The 17,778-nt window shown below is 39.6% G+C and overlaps 1 protein-coding gene across 2 annotated transcripts in view; it reads left to right on the forward strand.

Moving 5' to 3' along the window:
- Window positions 1–12,331, forward strand: part of WDR47 (WD repeat domain 47) — a 52,198-nt gene extending 39,867 nt beyond the window's left edge. For both annotated transcript variants that reach the window (XM_054980762.1, XM_054980763.1), the window contains exons 11-15: window positions 5,047–5,216; window positions 7,377–7,547; window positions 9,584–9,715; window positions 10,263–10,481; window positions 10,919–12,331. In XM_054980762.1, coding sequence (XP_054836737.1) covers window positions 5,047–5,216; window positions 7,377–7,547; window positions 9,584–9,715; window positions 10,263–10,481; window positions 10,919–11,061 — 835 coding nt within the window. In that variant the 3' untranslated portion in view covers window positions 11,062–12,331. The remainder of the gene's footprint in view (window positions 1–5,046; window positions 5,217–7,376; window positions 7,548–9,583; window positions 9,716–10,262; window positions 10,482–10,918) is intronic.
- Window positions 12,332–17,778: the final 5,447 nt, after the last annotated feature.

A 17,778-nucleotide genomic window follows, 5' to 3' on the forward strand; every position in this document is an offset into this window, starting at 1 on the left:
GCTGTGCAGTTTTTACCTCACTAAGTCTCTGTTTGTCTTTCTGCATTTTTCTTCTAGCCAGAGTTACTTCCACCAAATTGTGTCATTTTTTTCCTGATAGCTTTTGGGGTGGCAGTTTTGGGGAAACAATCACCTTCTGTTTACCCATCTCACTAGTGGGCTGCTTTTAAGAAGAATTTAAGACATCGAGATCTGGGCTGTTTTCACACTGCTTACCACTTGCACAAAACTCCTGGAATGAGGCACCTTCCTGGTGCGATTTCCCACGATAACCAGAGCTATCGTGGGAAATCGTGCCATCGTGGGAAATCATGCCAGGAAGGCGCGTCGTTCTGGGAGTTTTGCGCAAGCGGGTAAGTAGTGTGAAAACGGCCCTGAAGTCCTTATCATTGATCTCTTGCATCTCGTATGGTTTAGGCAGTTTGTTTGTCACTCTTTACAGTGATGGCAGGACAGACATTGCCTGGCATCCAGAAGAGTGGAAGAATTTAACATGTCTCTGTCCCCTGTGGCTCCCTCTCCCCCCACCATCTCCTGTGCAGCCTGTTGGCAAGCAAGCAAAACATTTGTTTCTGTGCCAAGCAAGTGTAGCACAAGAGAGTACAATAGTAAGCAAATGAGTAGCTGCTTGTGACAGAATCATATCAAAGCCCTTCCCAAACCAGTAAGCCAGCAACATAACAGATGTAAACAACACTTTTGAAAATGCAATCCTTTTTGATGGCAAAATCTGTATGTAACAGCTGAGTGGAAAATGTCCTTGTCTGTTTCGTGTATGCAGAGTTAACCTTCTTGAAATCTAAGACAGGCAATACAAGACTAATTCCCAGATTGAAATGTTACAGATCATAGTTAGTTTTTCCAGTTTGAGACAGCTTATATTAACAAAAGAAGCATTCTCAGTTTTATTTTGATTAGTCAATAACTGAATACACATCCTAAATTCACAATGCTATAGTTTGCCACAACATCAAACCAGGCATATTATACTTGCAGTATTCCATAGTTCGGGATGTTAAACCAGGATTTGACTTGATTCAGACGTCATAGTCAAACCATGCTTGCTTCTAACTGTTGCTTCAAAGTCTCATTGATGAGACTCTTCCTTGTTGTCTGTGGCAATTTGTCCTTTTTACTGCCTACCAGAAGCATGCATAATTACTTTGTGTAACTAACAACTAGTGACATAGTGACCTTGGCAAAGGAGCTGTTTCATTGAAGTCATTGAGATTACCAGTAAGTGCTTTCAGAGTTAACCTTTTCATTTTTGGTTGAAAAGCTGAGTAAACCAGACATTGAAGAGCAGAATTTCAACTTCATATCTCATGCTGAGCTTTCTCACCTCTGTGGTTGTATATGGCTGCAAGCATGGCAGACACTATAACAAATGTCATTTGTGGCAGATGTTAATGCAGTATGGGAAATAGTCACATAGCTTGTTGTTTGCTCAGTGACTTTCACTGTGTTTCATAAATGTTGCCCAGGTGGATTGTCATTTTAATGTGACCCCATCACAAGCCAGCTCTCACCACCTCAAATTTAACAAACCATAAATGTTACTCACACTGAATATCTTGTGAAGTGTGTGTTTTAGTCTCTTTATAACTGTTTGCTTATATGCTGTTTAGCTCCTCCTCTGCTGTTCCTCGAAAACTGGTATTTGACTTAGGCAGATCTTCGCTCTCTTCCTCTGTAAAGATGACAACAAAGTAACTAGTAACTTTATTTCCTCTTATGAAAACATTGGAATTGCCAGATCATTTGTTTTTGTCTTTATTTTTATTTGGCTTTTTATTCTGTCCTTGTTGTCTAACTAATTGAAAATACCACCTTTTCTGTATTTTGTACACCCCTGCCCCCCATTATTTGTATTTTACTATTGCAGCCCTGCTTTCCAGCTTCTACAGCATGACTTTAAAATAATCTGCTATCAGTAAAAGCTTCTTGTCTATATTAACTTTACTTTGCCCTGTTAACATTTTGCTTTCATTTGAGCTGCTTAGCAGCTGAGTATTAACATAATATCATGGCTTTCACATAATTGTATTATTTCTGTGTTTAAAAATCTTAATTGCTAATTTCCTTGCACCTTGAAATAATGGCTAAGATAAGATAGAGAAGAAAAAATGCCTTATAGAGTATTATTTCTGACTTTTTAAAAGGTGAGAATTATGAAGTACTTTGTACATTGAGAAGTGCAATAGAAATTACAGATGATGATATATTAGGGAACTGTGTCTTCACAAGCACATCCCAATCTGGTTTTTTTTCCTTGTAGGCTGCTTGCTTTTAGCATTCCATCAAATGTCACCTTTGCAGTGTCTGAAATCTTGTTTACATAGCTGGATGGTTTTAGGAAAGGGGCAATGTCTTCTCACCTGCAAAGTTGCAGATACGCTAGACCTATGGGTTGGCATTAGCTATAGTAGTGTTAGCAGTTACAGCAGTTTAACTACAACAGTGCCAACTTTATATAAAGATGCTTTCTCCCATGGTTTGAGAATGCTAAACACCTTGGGGAGGGGGCACAAAAAGCTCCCCTCATAACAACATAATCTTCTGTGGCATAGCTGTGCTTTTGCAGGGACAGGGGACAGCTGCCACCAGAAAACTACTGATGGTGAAGCATGAGTTTGTGCAAAAACACAATTTGGGTTAACATTCATTTCTAATGTTGTGAGCAGCTTTCAGGACAAGGACCACCTTGAGAATGTTTGGAAGTTGGGAACAAAATACTGTCCCTCTCAAAGAATGCACACTGCAGGGGAATGCTTTGATACGTTCTAGAGTGCATTCAGTTCTTGCAGGATGATGGGTAGATCCATAAGGCTTACTGGAACCCAGCACAAGCTGAGAGTACATTGTTAATTGGGCCCTGGAACGCTCTGAAGTTCTCTCAAAAGTAGGTAGAGATCGCAGATAACCATGTTGATCCAAACTAGAATCCACAGCAGTTATGTGGCAAATGCATTACAGTGGAAAATAATTTCCTGCGGGTAAAAATCTTGAACTCCTATATGGTAGAGTGAGCTCTTAACAAATATAAATTATACTTTTTATGCCCAGCTACTGTAGATGTTTTGCCCCTTTCCGTTCCAGTCAAAAACATATGTATATGGCAGATGTTTCTTCAAGGCACATTAATTTTCTGATTTCTCTCAGGATTTATACCCAAGCCTTCTAAAATAACTGCTTAAGTTGCTGCACACCAAGTATATTCTTACAAGCCCATTGTGCTTGCTTTGTTTGCAAAGGTTAGGAATTTAAAACAGTCACAGTGCTAGGGACTAAAGTGTATCAATCTTTATTTTATGTTTTTACTATAATAGACTACTTTTTTTGTACTGCCCCAGCAGTCTGGAAAACTGGCTAGTTTTTCCTATTTTAAAAATCTCTCCCCCCCGCCCCACCCCCGCTTGTAAATCACCCAGATTTCTTTTTGGAAAAGAGCCCTGTTTGTTAGGCAATGGAAAAATAACGTGCTGTGTGGGGGAAAGAGTTGCAAATTGTATACTTCAAAACACAATCTCACCAACTTCAGAAGAATTACTTACCAGATGGTTGTTGTTAAAAACCGCTTTGCAGCTATTTTACAGCAGTTTAAGCCAAGTTTCTTAAAATATAGTAGCCTGTCTTCTCATATTCTGTAAAATGAAGGCAGATTCACACGTGTCCCCCATGTGGCTGCTAGGAGGACTTTGTATCAAATATGTTCTGGGGGTTCTGTCCTTCCCAGGCACAGATGGGCCTGATTTGACATGCAGAGAAAGGAGGCTTAAGACACTGCCCTGCATTATTTTCCTGACCCTCACACTGCCATTGTTTCCCCATTGGGTAAACTTGCATGTACATGTTCCCCAAGACCATTTCAGATGGGAAGAATGGTGCTGGAAGGAATGCTTTAAATCTGTTCTTCCCATGCACTTCAGGGTGAAACTAGATATGGTGTGCACAAGTCCAACCTGTGACCTGGACATTAGAAAAAAGAGAGCTTTCCTTTGTAACAAGGAGTAAGAGAAAATTTGATAATTATATTTGTCAAAGAAAAAAAAAGAAGTAACCATTTCGTTTATATAGTTTATCTGTTTTGTTATACTTTTTGTTTGTTGTCATTTTTGGATTTATTTTCTGTGTAGTTGTCTTTTTGTTAGTTTGTCATTTTATTTAAAATTTTTAATAAAAATATGATTTTTTTAAAAAGTCTAACCTGTGTATGGCACTGCCATTTTAACCCAATTTTAAAATGTTTCACCCCTCCCCCAGCTGTTTCAGCACTTGAAAAGGGGAGGGAGCAAGACAACTCCAGCCAGTCACACTGAGGTCGCAATCAGGATCAGGCCCTTGTGGCATTTTAAAATCCCTTTTAAATGGCAGTGGCATCCACAGGTCAGTCCTGTGGACACCATCTTGTCTAGTTTGGCCCAAAATCTGATTCTCACCCTCCCCCCCCCTCGCCTGCTCTTGAGAATTAAATTCCAAGCATGAAATTCCCAGCACATCTGATCAAAAATCTTTGTAGCAGCCACACTGAGGACAAGGGGACTTTGTAATATGTGAATTGGCCCGGAATTGCAATCTTTGCTGATAAAACATGATATGGTTAGTTGTAGATTTATTTTTCATGATGCTCAAGTAATGTTTTCAGTACTTAATATTTCCATTACATACTAAATACAAATTAATTTTAAGCATAATATGTCATGTTGGAATTATTATTTTTTCCCACGGGTTTTACAGAAGAGTAGAAAAATGTTTATATAACGTTGGATCCTAACTTACGCACATGGGAGACATTTGCAGAAACCCATCTTCCCTAGCTTATCCTAGTACCCCCCTAAAGAGCTTTTGCCACCTGAACAATATGCCATGTAGGTAATAAGGAAAGGAAGGTGGGCAAAATCATCCCCTACCCATGCTTGATTGGAACATATACTCCTTCAGTTTGTAGAAGTTAGCATTCAACCCACAGTCTTTGTTACTCAAATCTATATGTATACTTGCTAAAGAAAGATTGTCATCTTACCATCTTTTACAATATTTTTCTAGTGGTAGTAACATTCCTAAACAGCCAGTGGTTCGTTTCAAAAGGAACAAACATCACAAAGGATCAATCTATTGTGTGGCATGGAGTCCCTGTGGACAATTGTTGGCTACTGGTTCCAATGACAAATACGTTAAAGTGCTCCCTTTTAATGCAGAGACTTGTAATGCAACAGGTAAGTACCAGTTGCAGTTGTCACTGCTTGGGTGAATTTGACTTGCAAACAAGGTCCTTTAAAAAAAAAAAAGCTCTTCATATTTTATTTTTTTACATAAAATAGAATGTTTATTGCTTGCAGCCAAAATTAATCAAAATTCTGCTCCGTGTGTATTAACATTTTAAAGGAAAAATACAGATCTATCCCCCCCCCCTTTTGAATGCTAATAAAATCATGGACAGACCAGTTTTGATTACAGTTGACGGTTTCAGTCCTTTTCCTCCTTACCACATGGATCTAGTCTGAATTGCTGTTGAATGCAAGTAACAACAACAGCCTTCCCAAAGTTCACAATCACAAAATCTTGGTAAATTGTTTTTTATATATATAAAGGGCAAAGTGCTAGAAAATTGTGCAAATTCAGGATATAAATATCAATTTAACCAACAGTATCCAACTGGTGGGGCAAATCACAAAATCTAAGGTCGTTTTCTATACAAAAATATTCAATAAAGATTCATTACAAAAATACATATATTACATTACATTCAATACCTTCAAACTATGTTCAATACAGTTTCTGTACAAAAATAATCAATCCCAATTCAATGAATTAGAAACACACACAGGCATTCAACCAAATTCATGAATGAATCTCCGTTGTAAATCATTTGCCTGCAAAAGTCTTGCACATCTCCCGTGCTCCAAACAGCCACGCCCAACGGGTTTTGCTGGCATTTGTTGTCCAATCCCATTTCGTCCATTCACTTCTTCATGAACTTAGTTGAAGTCATAAATAGGACTGAACAATAAATTCTGACATTTTCTGTTTTGGATGTGTTGCATATACATAAGTGTTGCTGAAAGTGGAAGTTTTATGTCATTCTCTAAAACATCGGGTGGACATGGTTTGAAACTAGGTTGATAAAGGCCCTATGATAAAAATGCACTTCAAAGTATCTTAGAACTCCATGAGAATCTTTGCTGATAAGTTAGGCAATAGAAAAAAAATGAGGATCCATACATGCAGTCTATCTTTGATAGTGTTTCTAGTTGACTAGCACTACAGGAGCCAGTCCAAAACTTCTTAATGATACTAGAAATAACTAGCTGCCTTTACTAATATTGCAGCTAGTTATGAACTCTAGATTTTTCTTAACAAGTATTTGCTAAACTACTTAATGATATTTTGATTAAAGAGGAATGGCCCTGGAAATCTAATGGCCGGTAGGCTTGAAACCACTCTTTCTGCTCTAAGTTGATCAGCTGGCATGTAAAAAGAAAGATTTAGCAAAGCTCTCAGACTTTAAGTTTGGGCAGTCCCTGCCTTTTATATAAAATGTCTCAGATCTGGGATAAACATTTATTTACTTACTTCCTTTTAGGGTGCTAGTCCCCCACTGGGGGCATGGGATCTCCTGCTCCCATCCCCCGCCCCAACTTACCTGGTCGGCGGGGGAGAACATGCCTCCCAGGGTGTGCTCCCAGGCCCAAATCGGGCCCTATTTGGCATGGATTCGGCCACTGCGGAGCACAGCAGTGCTCCTGCACTCTGCAGTGGCCCAAATCAGGCCCAAATTGGCCTGGATCGGACCCTATTCTGCCCAATTCGGGCCCCTGAGGAGCACGGGAGCACTCCCAGGGTGGCCCGTGACCTACATGATGATGTCACTTCCTGAAAGTGACATCATAACGCAGGCCGGGAGTGCGCACAACCAGGAAATAGCAGGTAGGTGCCAGACCTCCCACCTCCTCTCCTGTATTTTATCATCATCACAATCCTGGGAAGTAGGTTAGGCTGGGAGCATATGACTGGCCCAAGGTCACCCAGCAGGTTTCCATGGCAGAATGGAGATTTCAACCTTGGTCTTTAAGATTCCTAGTCCAGCATTCTAACCACTACACTCCCCTTTGGCTGGGGGAGTGAGACTATTTCCTTTAACCCCGGTGAAATTCAGGATGGCCTGTGCTGGTCTTGTAGCTTTTACTGCTGTAATCTGTTGTTTCCCAGGTCCTGTTTTGGGCCAAACAGATGCCCAGGTAAGTAAACAGTGAACTTGAGCTGCTTGTCAAATCAAACTTTTGACTATTTTTATATTCATTATGTGCTTTAGAAATGACTGTAGCATCATATAAAAAGCCCATAATTCACTCTGTTATGTGTTCAAATTACGTTAGGACCAGATTTGGAATTCAGCATGCATGATGGAACTATTAGAGATCTAGCTTTTATGGAAGGTCCGGAAAGTGGTGGAGCCATTTTAATAAGCGCTGGAGCTGGGGATTGTAATATTTATACAACAGATTGCCAGCGAGGGCAAGGTCTTCATGCTTTGAGTGGCCATACTGGTAGGTTGCTGATAGTTTTTATCTAAGTCACAGGGTTTAAAAACTATTGTTATTAAAAAGTGCTTTTATAAATGAATGAATCATTTAAGAAATTCTAAAAGTGCACCTGTGTATGTAGAATTTAGGAGATACAGATTATGAGAGAAGAAAAATGAAATGTGTCTATCACCCTATTGTCTTCATTTGTAGAAATAGTGCCGATTCATACACCATCATCACATGGTGAATATTTATGTGTAGCATTCCATCTTGTTAGCTTATCTTGATCCACCTTGGTTCTCATTGGAGGAGGGGTGCTGGTGTGAGAGCATGGTTCAGCTGCAGAGGATCAAGCCCTAACGTCACTGCCGTATTCTAATTGGTTAATTCATCTTTCCCTGTTGCTGGGCTTTTGGGAAAAAAAGTTGGTTCAAAATAGAAAAGAGTCCAGTAGCACCTTTAAGTCTAACCAACTTTACTGTAGCATAAGCTTTTGAGAACCACAGTTCTCTTTGTCAGATGCAAGTTGGTTCAGTTAGCTATGCAATCACTCTGAGCTTGGCTCTTGACATGGCCTTGCCTTTTGCCACCTCTGTCTTGAGCCTGGGGTTAGGACATGACTCCTAGCTTCTGGCCATTTGGATTTACAGTCATGCTTTGATGTTTGGAATCTCTGATGCTGAATTTAGCATTGCTGACCAAAGTATTTGGCAAGTATGTTTTGATGCTAGGATACTTAGCTTTCTTCTTTTATCTATCCTTTTTATGCAGAGTTGATAGTTTAGTTATTTTGTTCACTTATTTATGAACCAAAAGCTTGTGAAAAAGCACAACCTACAAACAGTATTCAGACCCACCAGAAAAATACAACAGATGCTACGATCAGCAAAAGACAGTAGAGACCCCCTCACCTCTGCAGGAGTATACCGCATACCCTGCAGCTGTGGACAAGTTTACATCGGGACCACACAGCATAGCATCCAGACAAGAATAAAAGAACATGAAAGACATTGCAGACTTGGCCAACCTGAAAAATCAGCAGTGGCTGAACATAGCCTAACTCAAACAGGACACAGTATCTTATTCCAGGACACCAAAATACTGGACAACACTTCCAACTACTTTGTCAGATTGCACAGGGAAGCCATTGAAATTCATAAGCACAACTTCAACAGGAAAGAAGAGGCTTTAAGAATGAAGAGAGCATAGTTTTCAGTCCTGAAAAACACCAAAATACTCTACATCTTACAATAGCCCTGCAGATAAGATTAGCATATCAAGCACCAATCCATATGCAAAAGAATCCCCTCAGGATACAGTGAAGCATTAGCATTCCACACCCTGGGAAACTGTTACAGGATGACACAACCCAAACCCACCTTCCTGAGTAGATATAAATTACCTGCTAACATCTTCTCCACAGTTTGACACTGAGAGATCTGTCTTTCAGTTCTACACCTCTGAAGATGCCAGCCACAGCTGCTGGCGAAACATCAGGAACTACAATGCTAAGACCACGGCGATACAGTCCAGAAAATCCACAACAACCAAACCGATATTTTATTACTGTGTGGGTGTTTCTTTGATTCAACAATTTTAATTTGAAGACAGTATCTAGGCCAGTTTAGCCCACACTATCTTTGATAATATTTGATTGGGATTCAGCTTGCTGTCTCTAAGTATAGTCAGTCCAGTTAGGCCTGAGGCTTGGTTTTCACCCCAGTTCCAGGACTTAGAAGGGAATTTAATGGTGATGACTATTTTGTTGGGCAGGTGGACCCTGGGACAGGCTCCCCCTGACCTGAGAACTTGGCTTGGGTTCTCCACATATACACTGTTGCATTAACAGATTCAAAATTTTTTTACATAAAACCAACAGTGATAATAGCATTTGTAAATGTTAAGTGAGACTCCTTGCTAATCCAAGCACTTTCACTCTTATTTTTAAAGCACAGACCTTGTTCTTCTTAATTGTATGGTTCTAAAAAATACTGTTGGTTCCAATGTGTAATCTTTATAAAATATAACTAATACAAGTCAAAAATTCTTATATGCAGGTCACATTTTAGCACTTTATACATGGAGTGGATGGATGATAGCTTCTGGATCGCAAGACAAGACTGTGAGATTCTGGGATCTCAGAGTACCCAGTTGTGTTCGCGTTGTTGGAACAACATTTCATGGAACTGGTGAGGTTGATTTCGTTATTCCATCATAGCTAGCAAGTATAATTGCTGCTCAGAAAATGGCTGTTCACATAAAATCTTCATAAAATTTAGTAATATAACTCTTCAGAAGAGTTAATATTAAGTTTAAGCAAGTGCATTGGTTAACTAACTCTCCTTTGATAGGGTATGTAATGTTTTTATGAGAAGCAGAGATGGTAGTAATTCCACATTCATATAGGAGTCATTTAAACTATGTAGTTTGCCTGTGTATTTACTGGCCCAGTCTAACTGGGGTTATTTTTAACCTATAGGATAATTTATTTGAAACAATACTTGCTCACTTGAATGCCAGTGGAAAATTATGCTCAAGAATAGTTCAGTACTTCCAGCTGTAACCTGCAAAGTATAAAACAACCATATTTGAAATCCTCAGTTGTACAGTTAGACTTTTCTGAATTAATAGGCCCAACATGACCTGGAAATGTATCTAGTTTTATTCAGATTATATTCTACATTTGAATTAGGAGCAAAGTGGGTTCTGTTAGTTTAAAATTGGGTTTTCTTGCAGGCAGTGCTGTGGCATCAGTAGCTGTAGATCCTAGTGGTCGTCTTCTTGCTACTGGCCAGGAGGACTCCAGTTGTATGCTTTATGACATTCGTGGTGGGCGAATGGTGCAGAGCTATCATCCTCATTCCAGTGATGTCCGTTCTGTTCGCTTCTCTCCTGGGGCTCATTATTTGCTCACAGGATCTTACGATATGAAAATAAAGGTGACAGACCTGCAAGGTAATTTACTTTGCTAAATCGGCAACAGTGGATAGTATTTTTATTCGAAAGATTTATTCATAGATTACAGTGGGGAGGGACTTGGGTGGCAGGTGATTATAAGTTTCTCCTGTTGTAAAGTATGAAAAGATCTGTAAGAGCTCAGGTGACTTCTGTAACTCAGGGGTCTTACATAGGGTGAGATTTGTGAGTTCTTAATATATAAAGCAGAACTCACCAATCTTGTCCTACGTAACAATATAAATGGGGTGGGAAAGCACTAGCCATGTATTCTGTATCTTGGTAGCATACAAACTGTGACCCTAAGAGTTACGGAGTTTTCAGAAATTTGAACAGAGAGTTCTACATGTGGATTTGATCACTTTAACAAACATTTGAAGTGAATGGAAATACTGTTTAAGGTTCATGTAACCAACAACTGTTCTACTTTCTCTTAGGTGACCTAACTAAACAGCTTCCAATAATGGTAGTAGGGGAACATAAGGACAAAGTGATTCAGTGCAGGTGGCATACACGAGACCTTTCCTTCTTGTCATCTTCTGCAGACAGAACTGTAAGACTCTGGACCTATAATGGCTAAAGTGTAGTTTTTAAAGGCAACCTATGCAGATTAAGCACAGACATACAAGACTACTGGAACATTTGGTTAGGTGTTTTAAAAAAGAGCAGCATTTGACCAGGAAAATGTCCCATGGAGAAGAGCTACTTGCCACAGTTACCTGACTGCTAGGAAGTGTTGGTGTGTTATAGTATTACTTTGCAGTGCTTCCATGTGATCTCCAGCTGCTATGAACTGTTATAGTCTTGTTGTTGAAGTCTGTTGAAAGGGTTCTTGCATTGTCATTGTGCACTCAAAAATAAGACTTAATTATGTGTTTACAGTTTGGTGTGAATTGCGTTCTCTAGTCTTTGCCTCAATAACAGTTTTTCTAGAAAAAAGTAAACCACCACAATTCTGTCAGGTTCATATGCAATATTATTAGGTCCACAAAAAATAGAAAATTACAAGTAAACTAGTAATGCTGTGTTTTACACTGATGCACACATCACATCCTGACTAGTGATCTGTTTTCTTTTGCTATCAACACTTTTATGTTTGATTTCGTTTTTTAGTACCCCCGATTATGAACTCTAAAGGTGACTAGTAGTGGCTGATTCTCGATCACAGTTCATTATGTGTGTATTGCTTTTCAGTTGGAAACCTCATCTTGGATTTTTTAATTATTATGTTTAACTCTTAAGCTTTTGGAGGAAAAAATGGTTTGCTGAAGAGACATTAACACTTTTGAATGCAACAAAATACCTCTGTGTGTAATGTACTGTAGGAGTGAAACAATGCAGTTGCTGATGGTTGGAATCACAGTTTTAATAATAATGGTCATGATCCTACAAACTTTTATGCACACATGTGGGAAGACGGCATGTACAGCAGAGAGTGTCTCTCAAGTTTCTGCCAGAAAAGCGGCGTGGCTCTTTAGCAGTGCAAACTGCCTCAGTGGAACTCCAAGGAAACTTCCTGTTGCACATGCTGCTACCTCGTGTATGGGCATTTGGGCAGCAGCACGGCTTGAAATGCTATGTCTGCATGATAATGATTTCCCTGTTCAGAAGCTTATATGGATTTTTATTTCTTGCACTGTCTATAATATAGAGTTGCAATTTTTTTCTAAACATCTTTAGAGTCTTTTATGTTTATGTATTTATATTTTCATATTGTATAGTTATATTGTTTTTAAATTAAAATTTTAAATATTTAGGTTATTTATTTGAAGTACTGTTATGGTTTGTTTCTAATTAATTCTGTACATTTTAGAAAGACCATTCTAATTATCATTAAAAAGTTGAAGTTACTATAGCAGTGTATATGTGCTTTAAACTCAATAAAGATTTTCAGCACCTGAAAGTAAGAGTACCCATTATTTCAGTGTTTCTATACAAGAATATTTCATACATTAATAATTTTAATACATTGTCATAACTCAGGGAAATTATGGTATTTTTTCAAACAAGGAGGTTTGGTAAAAAAAACTGATATTGAAGCAGTTTTTAGAACTGGCCACTGGCTTGGATCCCACGATCTGACGGCTGCGGGTGCTGACAGTTGCATATCTTTCACCCATTCTCCTCCTCTGGCAGTCCTTTCTCACTGGGAACTTTGTGGTCTAATATTCACAGATCTATTGGAAGCCATGGGGGCTGGGAAGCTGAAGGGGGAAGGGTACAAAATTGCCCTGCCCTCCCTCTTCCATCAGCTGAGAGCGAGGGTGATTTCATTCCCTCCACAATATAGCCTCCTGACACAAGTGGCTATTCGATCAAAGAGGTCCCCCAACCCCAGGAACAGACTTTGCTGGTGGGAGACATGGGAATGATCTATAATCCTTGTGCCTGCGGATTGCAGGCCTTCCAACCAATTTGTCCCTTATTACACAGGTTATGTTAAACCTTCTAAATATTTATTACACTGTATTAGAATTAATTATTACTCTGATTGCAGGTAGTATTCAGTTTCAAAGGCACATGTTTATAATGTACAAATAAAAATTAAAATGTGCTACAATGGGGATACTGCCAGATTCTAATCAAATATTAAAAAATTAATTTCAGAAAGCAAACTGTTCAATGTACCATGGTCTCATTTTCTCTTTTAAAATACCCACACTGCTGTTGTGCTTTTTCAATTTGTGATTCCCATTCAGATATCTTAAGTTTTTTTCAAATCTGTTCTGCATCAGCTGTTCAGACACATGAATAAACCAAAAAATCTGGAACAAATGGGTTGGATCCAGAGGAAGATATCCATACGTAACAAAGTTAACAGTTAAGGCAAGGAGTTTAGTGAGAATGGCTGGACCAGTTCAGTGGTGTAAGTCTTTGCAGGCCTGAGTTCTGGCCTAGCTCAGAGATGTGCTGGCTGTACTGATTCAAACACCTACAGGCCAGTCTCTGTTCCGCAGAGATTCAACCGTGGGAGACTGGCTCTCACAGCTCATATATATTTTCACTCGCTTGTTTTCACACGGCTGAAAAAGCTAATTAGACAGTTGAGCCCTGATTGGCTGTTTGTTGGTAGGGTGATGGCGGATGTCCCGAAAAAATGGTTTCCCAGCTCACCCGGTTTCCTTCTCAAACTACTATTCCTTCACCATCATGTGAGAAAGAAGCTGCAGGCTTCACGCTCCTCAGTGCCTCAGCAAGACCCATGCAGCAAGGCATGGGAAAGTGAATGCTTATTAAAAAAAACCGGTGAGAAACAACCAGTTAAGAAGCTAACCAAAGTTGCATAGGTAGTAAGCTTTAGAAATTTTAGATAAATTTTAGCTAGCAACAGAGAGGTTATTTGTTTTCATGTCTATTGCCTGAATTTGTGTGCTTTATGCTTAGTAACCCTCTTGTTAATCAATAAACTAGTTTTTATTTAAGCCTATGTCTGGATTCATGAGTTGCACATGGGAACATCCTCAGAGAGAACCCAGAAGTTGAAAGTCTCACAAAATAAAAACAGGAACCACTAGACAATTCTCACAGCCAATCACATGTGGAGTTCCTTAAAAGGAAAAAACAGGCAAATCAGCCAATCAGGATCAACAAAGGGAGGTCTGGAGGGGTGGTGCAGCAGAAATCCAGGAAATAGGTTGATCCAGCAGCCCTGCAATGCATTGATTCAGCACAGGTGCGGGGGGGGGGGGGGGGAGGATGAAGCATATATGATGATGACAACACAAACACTTGTGATCCTGACTCATTTTGGTATGGTACAGACTAAAAAAAAAATGAGACTCCATGGACCAAACTTGAGAGGTGCAAACAGCCACAGGCAAGCCGATTCCATGCCTTTCAGTTTGATTTCAGGGATACTGAGAAGTTATGCCCCCAGTGCAAAAGCGGCTACAGTCTTCTGTATTTGTTAGGAAGGGTAAAGTAAACCTGCTGACCAAAGTAATAAGTGTTGGAAATACCATGTTTTCTGTACAGAGAAGGCAGAAGACGCAATACCTGCAGGGGGCAGCAGGTCTGACAGATAGCAGGGTGGGAGCCTTCTTTCCTCTCATCAGTCCTTGCATGTCTCCAGATTGGTATTGGTAGGCTACTTCCTGTTCCTTCCCAGAAGTCCCTCCTCCTCTCCCTGTTTCCTGAGGCATTTAGTATGTATTGTTTCTCTCAGTTTCCTGTCAAAAGTTGTAGTTCCTGAATAAATTCTCTTTATTCACTCCTTAATCAGATTAAAGTTCATTCCTGAAATATACCATACCCTACAATAAAGATAACTAAGATGATGTGCCACATACTTCTGCTTCTTAGACTAGATGGCTGGACAAGTAACCCTTAACAAATACAGTCTGCATTGTAACCTATGGGAAAGAACTGTTTCTTGTAGCCTAGTCGTGAGGGTTCAGCACTAAGAGCTAACTGTTGTTTATGCTTCCATGGTCATGCTCGTCAACATCCTATCTTCAATTAGTAGCAATTCAATAATGTTGACTGAAAAAGTGTGGCAACATAATGAACACTCCCATAGCATTCATAGAAGTTGGGTATCCCACCCACCCCCCGCAGCACAACCAGTCATGTTATATGGGTGTCATTGGGCTGTGGACACACCCCTCCATTGCAACTGTATATAATGCAGCAGGTGCCATGAGAGGCACAAGCTTTTTTCTTGGTGGTGTATTATCCTTACCTTGCAGTTCTGATTCCTATCCACAGTCATTATTTTCAGTGCAGTTCACAACTGCAGACGATACTCTAACAGAATGATGTAAAAGCTATTTCTATCCTGCCAGCTAACCTTCAAGACTCTCAAAACAGCTTAACACACACAAACTCATTAACAAGAATAAGATCAACAAATAAAACAAGCAAGATAAATGAATACACAGTTTGGACATGCAAAAGCATATCAACAAGCAAGAATATAGCTAAAATTCAGCAGAAGGCAAAAGCAGTTTTAGGCCTTGCTAAAATGATGTTAAATAGCTGTCCTAAAGACATATTGCCCTGATAATCATTCAGTGGCTCAGAAGGCACATGTGGTTCTTCTGAGCACTATTCCCCAATGTGGCACCTGCCCAGTGTTTCAGGAAAGGCCCTTTGCCAAGTGGGGCTTGTGGTTGGCAGTTAGCTCCCACCTTGAAAGGAAAGCTGCAAGCCCTCCCTGAGGTGAAGGCCTATTATTTACTTCATTTATTGCTTCTCAGTGGGAACCCAAAATAGCTTACATCATTCTTCTCTCCTCCATTTTTTCTTACAACAAACCCTGTGAGGTAGGTTAGGCTGAGCATTTGTGACTGGCCCAAGGTCACCAAATGAGTTTCTATGGCAGAGCAGGGAATTGAGCCCCAAGATCTTAGTGTCAGTCCTAGGGTGTCAGTCCCTGGCAGTAACTTCCCATGGTCCCTCACAGCAAGCAAGCAGGTGCATTGGTTGAAGAAACTTTATTTAGAGATCTATGCAGTTCAGGTATGCACTTGTAGGTAGAAGCTGGCAAAAGTAATTATCCAAAACAATAGGACTACTGATATAGAGGGACGTTCTCCCACCCCTTTGCATTTAGGCACAAAACCGAAAAAGTTACATGGGAACAAAGCAGTTCAGTCTAGATAAAGTACAGAGTGGAATCATTCCCTTCTGTGAAAAGATACAATTCAGTACGCAGCTGCAGCTTCGGCCCAAGGCCACTCAGAAGTGAAAGCGCATATTTCTTAGAGATAACGAAGAGGCCACTTGCTCTGGAAATTAGTATTAGCAGTCTGGTCACCCTCAGGTGACTATTACAAAAAGTATACAATACAGTATTTAACTTTGGCATCATAGCAGTATGAGTATAAGATGCACAACACAATGATGGCATGGATGCTTATATCACTCAGTATAAAGTGCAGAATACAATAATGGCAGAATACAATAATGGCATATAACACAACAATGGCATGGATGCTGGCATACATGACACTTAGTCTATCACTCTAGCCACTACACTACACTGGCTCCCATGCTAAGGATGATGGAAGTAAGTGTGGCTCTTTGGGTTGTTAATCGCAAATGTGGCTCTCTGCAAGCCGCAGAGTGAGTAGTATACCACTAATTATTGCATATGCAATAACCGCAGTATAAATATGATGGAGGTCCAACGCTATCACAAGTAAATTTATCCTCAAATTATAAGCATTACTGAATTCATTTAAACCAGCGAGACTTGTTAAGTGTTCTGCATAAGATTGCAGCCTTAACCATGAGCCTGATTTACTCATCATACCCAGCCAGTGAATAGGATTATGCAGTTAATCTACATCCTCAATTACACTTCTGCATACAAAGTAAACAATTGAATGCCCTACTGTCAAGATGTCTCTTTATACATAGGCTCTTTGAACAAGGTGTGGGAAGGGAATCGTCTGACAGCATTCTAATATGTCTGTGGTGATTTAAAATAATAATGAAAAGTGCTACATTGTAGGGCCAGTGGGGTACACAATCTCCAATGTTATAAAATAGGAGCACTTATTTTATTTGAACAAACTACGCGTAGTAGGATAGGGAATTTATGAAGCTGCCAAAAAGTACTGGTTGCCCAGAATTGTTTATCATGGCTTGGAGAAAGTTTTCCAGGTAAAGATCTTTCATAATCTTGCTACCTGAGCTCATTTAATTGGAGAAACTGGGAAATTCTGCATGCAATGCATGTGCTCTAGCTCTAAGCTTAGGGGCTCTTCAAGAGATGAGCATTTCAGCTCAATAAGCTGTGTGTTACATCACTGTTTTGCAATACTGCTTGAAGTGTGCATCCTACAAAGCATATTTTGCAAATGTGCACATTTTGTCATACATATAACTGTCGCAATATTAAAATACTCAGGTTTAGAATGCAAAAAGCTGTGGCCTGAGAGAAACTTCAGTTGCTCTCTACATACCATCCCTTCTGGTGCACTTTCACCCCCTTGTCAAACTGGTTCTTGATTTTTTTTGCCAAATAAAGTCTTTTTTTTCATAGCTGGGAAACCTCTGAGAATATAGAGTGTGGATAGGTGTGTATGGGGCAGGTTTGTGGCTTTCATCAACCACATGGCATCATATACTTTTAGATGTAGTGATCTTGATTCCTTTCAAATGTATGACTTCAGAAAACAGCACTATAGAATACTAAGAGTTCTAGTAACGCAGTAAAACAAACAGAACCATGGTTACTGGAGCATACCAGAGAATTTCAAAAGAAAAACAGTTTATGTTTATAGATTACAGCAAAGCTTTTGATTGTGTAGATTATGAAAAAGTTATGGATGGTTTTAAAAGAAATGGG

This window comes from Eublepharis macularius, chromosome 5, assembly GCF_028583425.1.
Source record: "Eublepharis macularius isolate TG4126 chromosome 5, MPM_Emac_v1.0, whole genome shotgun sequence".
Classification (NCBI taxonomy): Eukaryota; Metazoa; Chordata; class Lepidosauria; order Squamata; family Eublepharidae; genus Eublepharis; species Eublepharis macularius.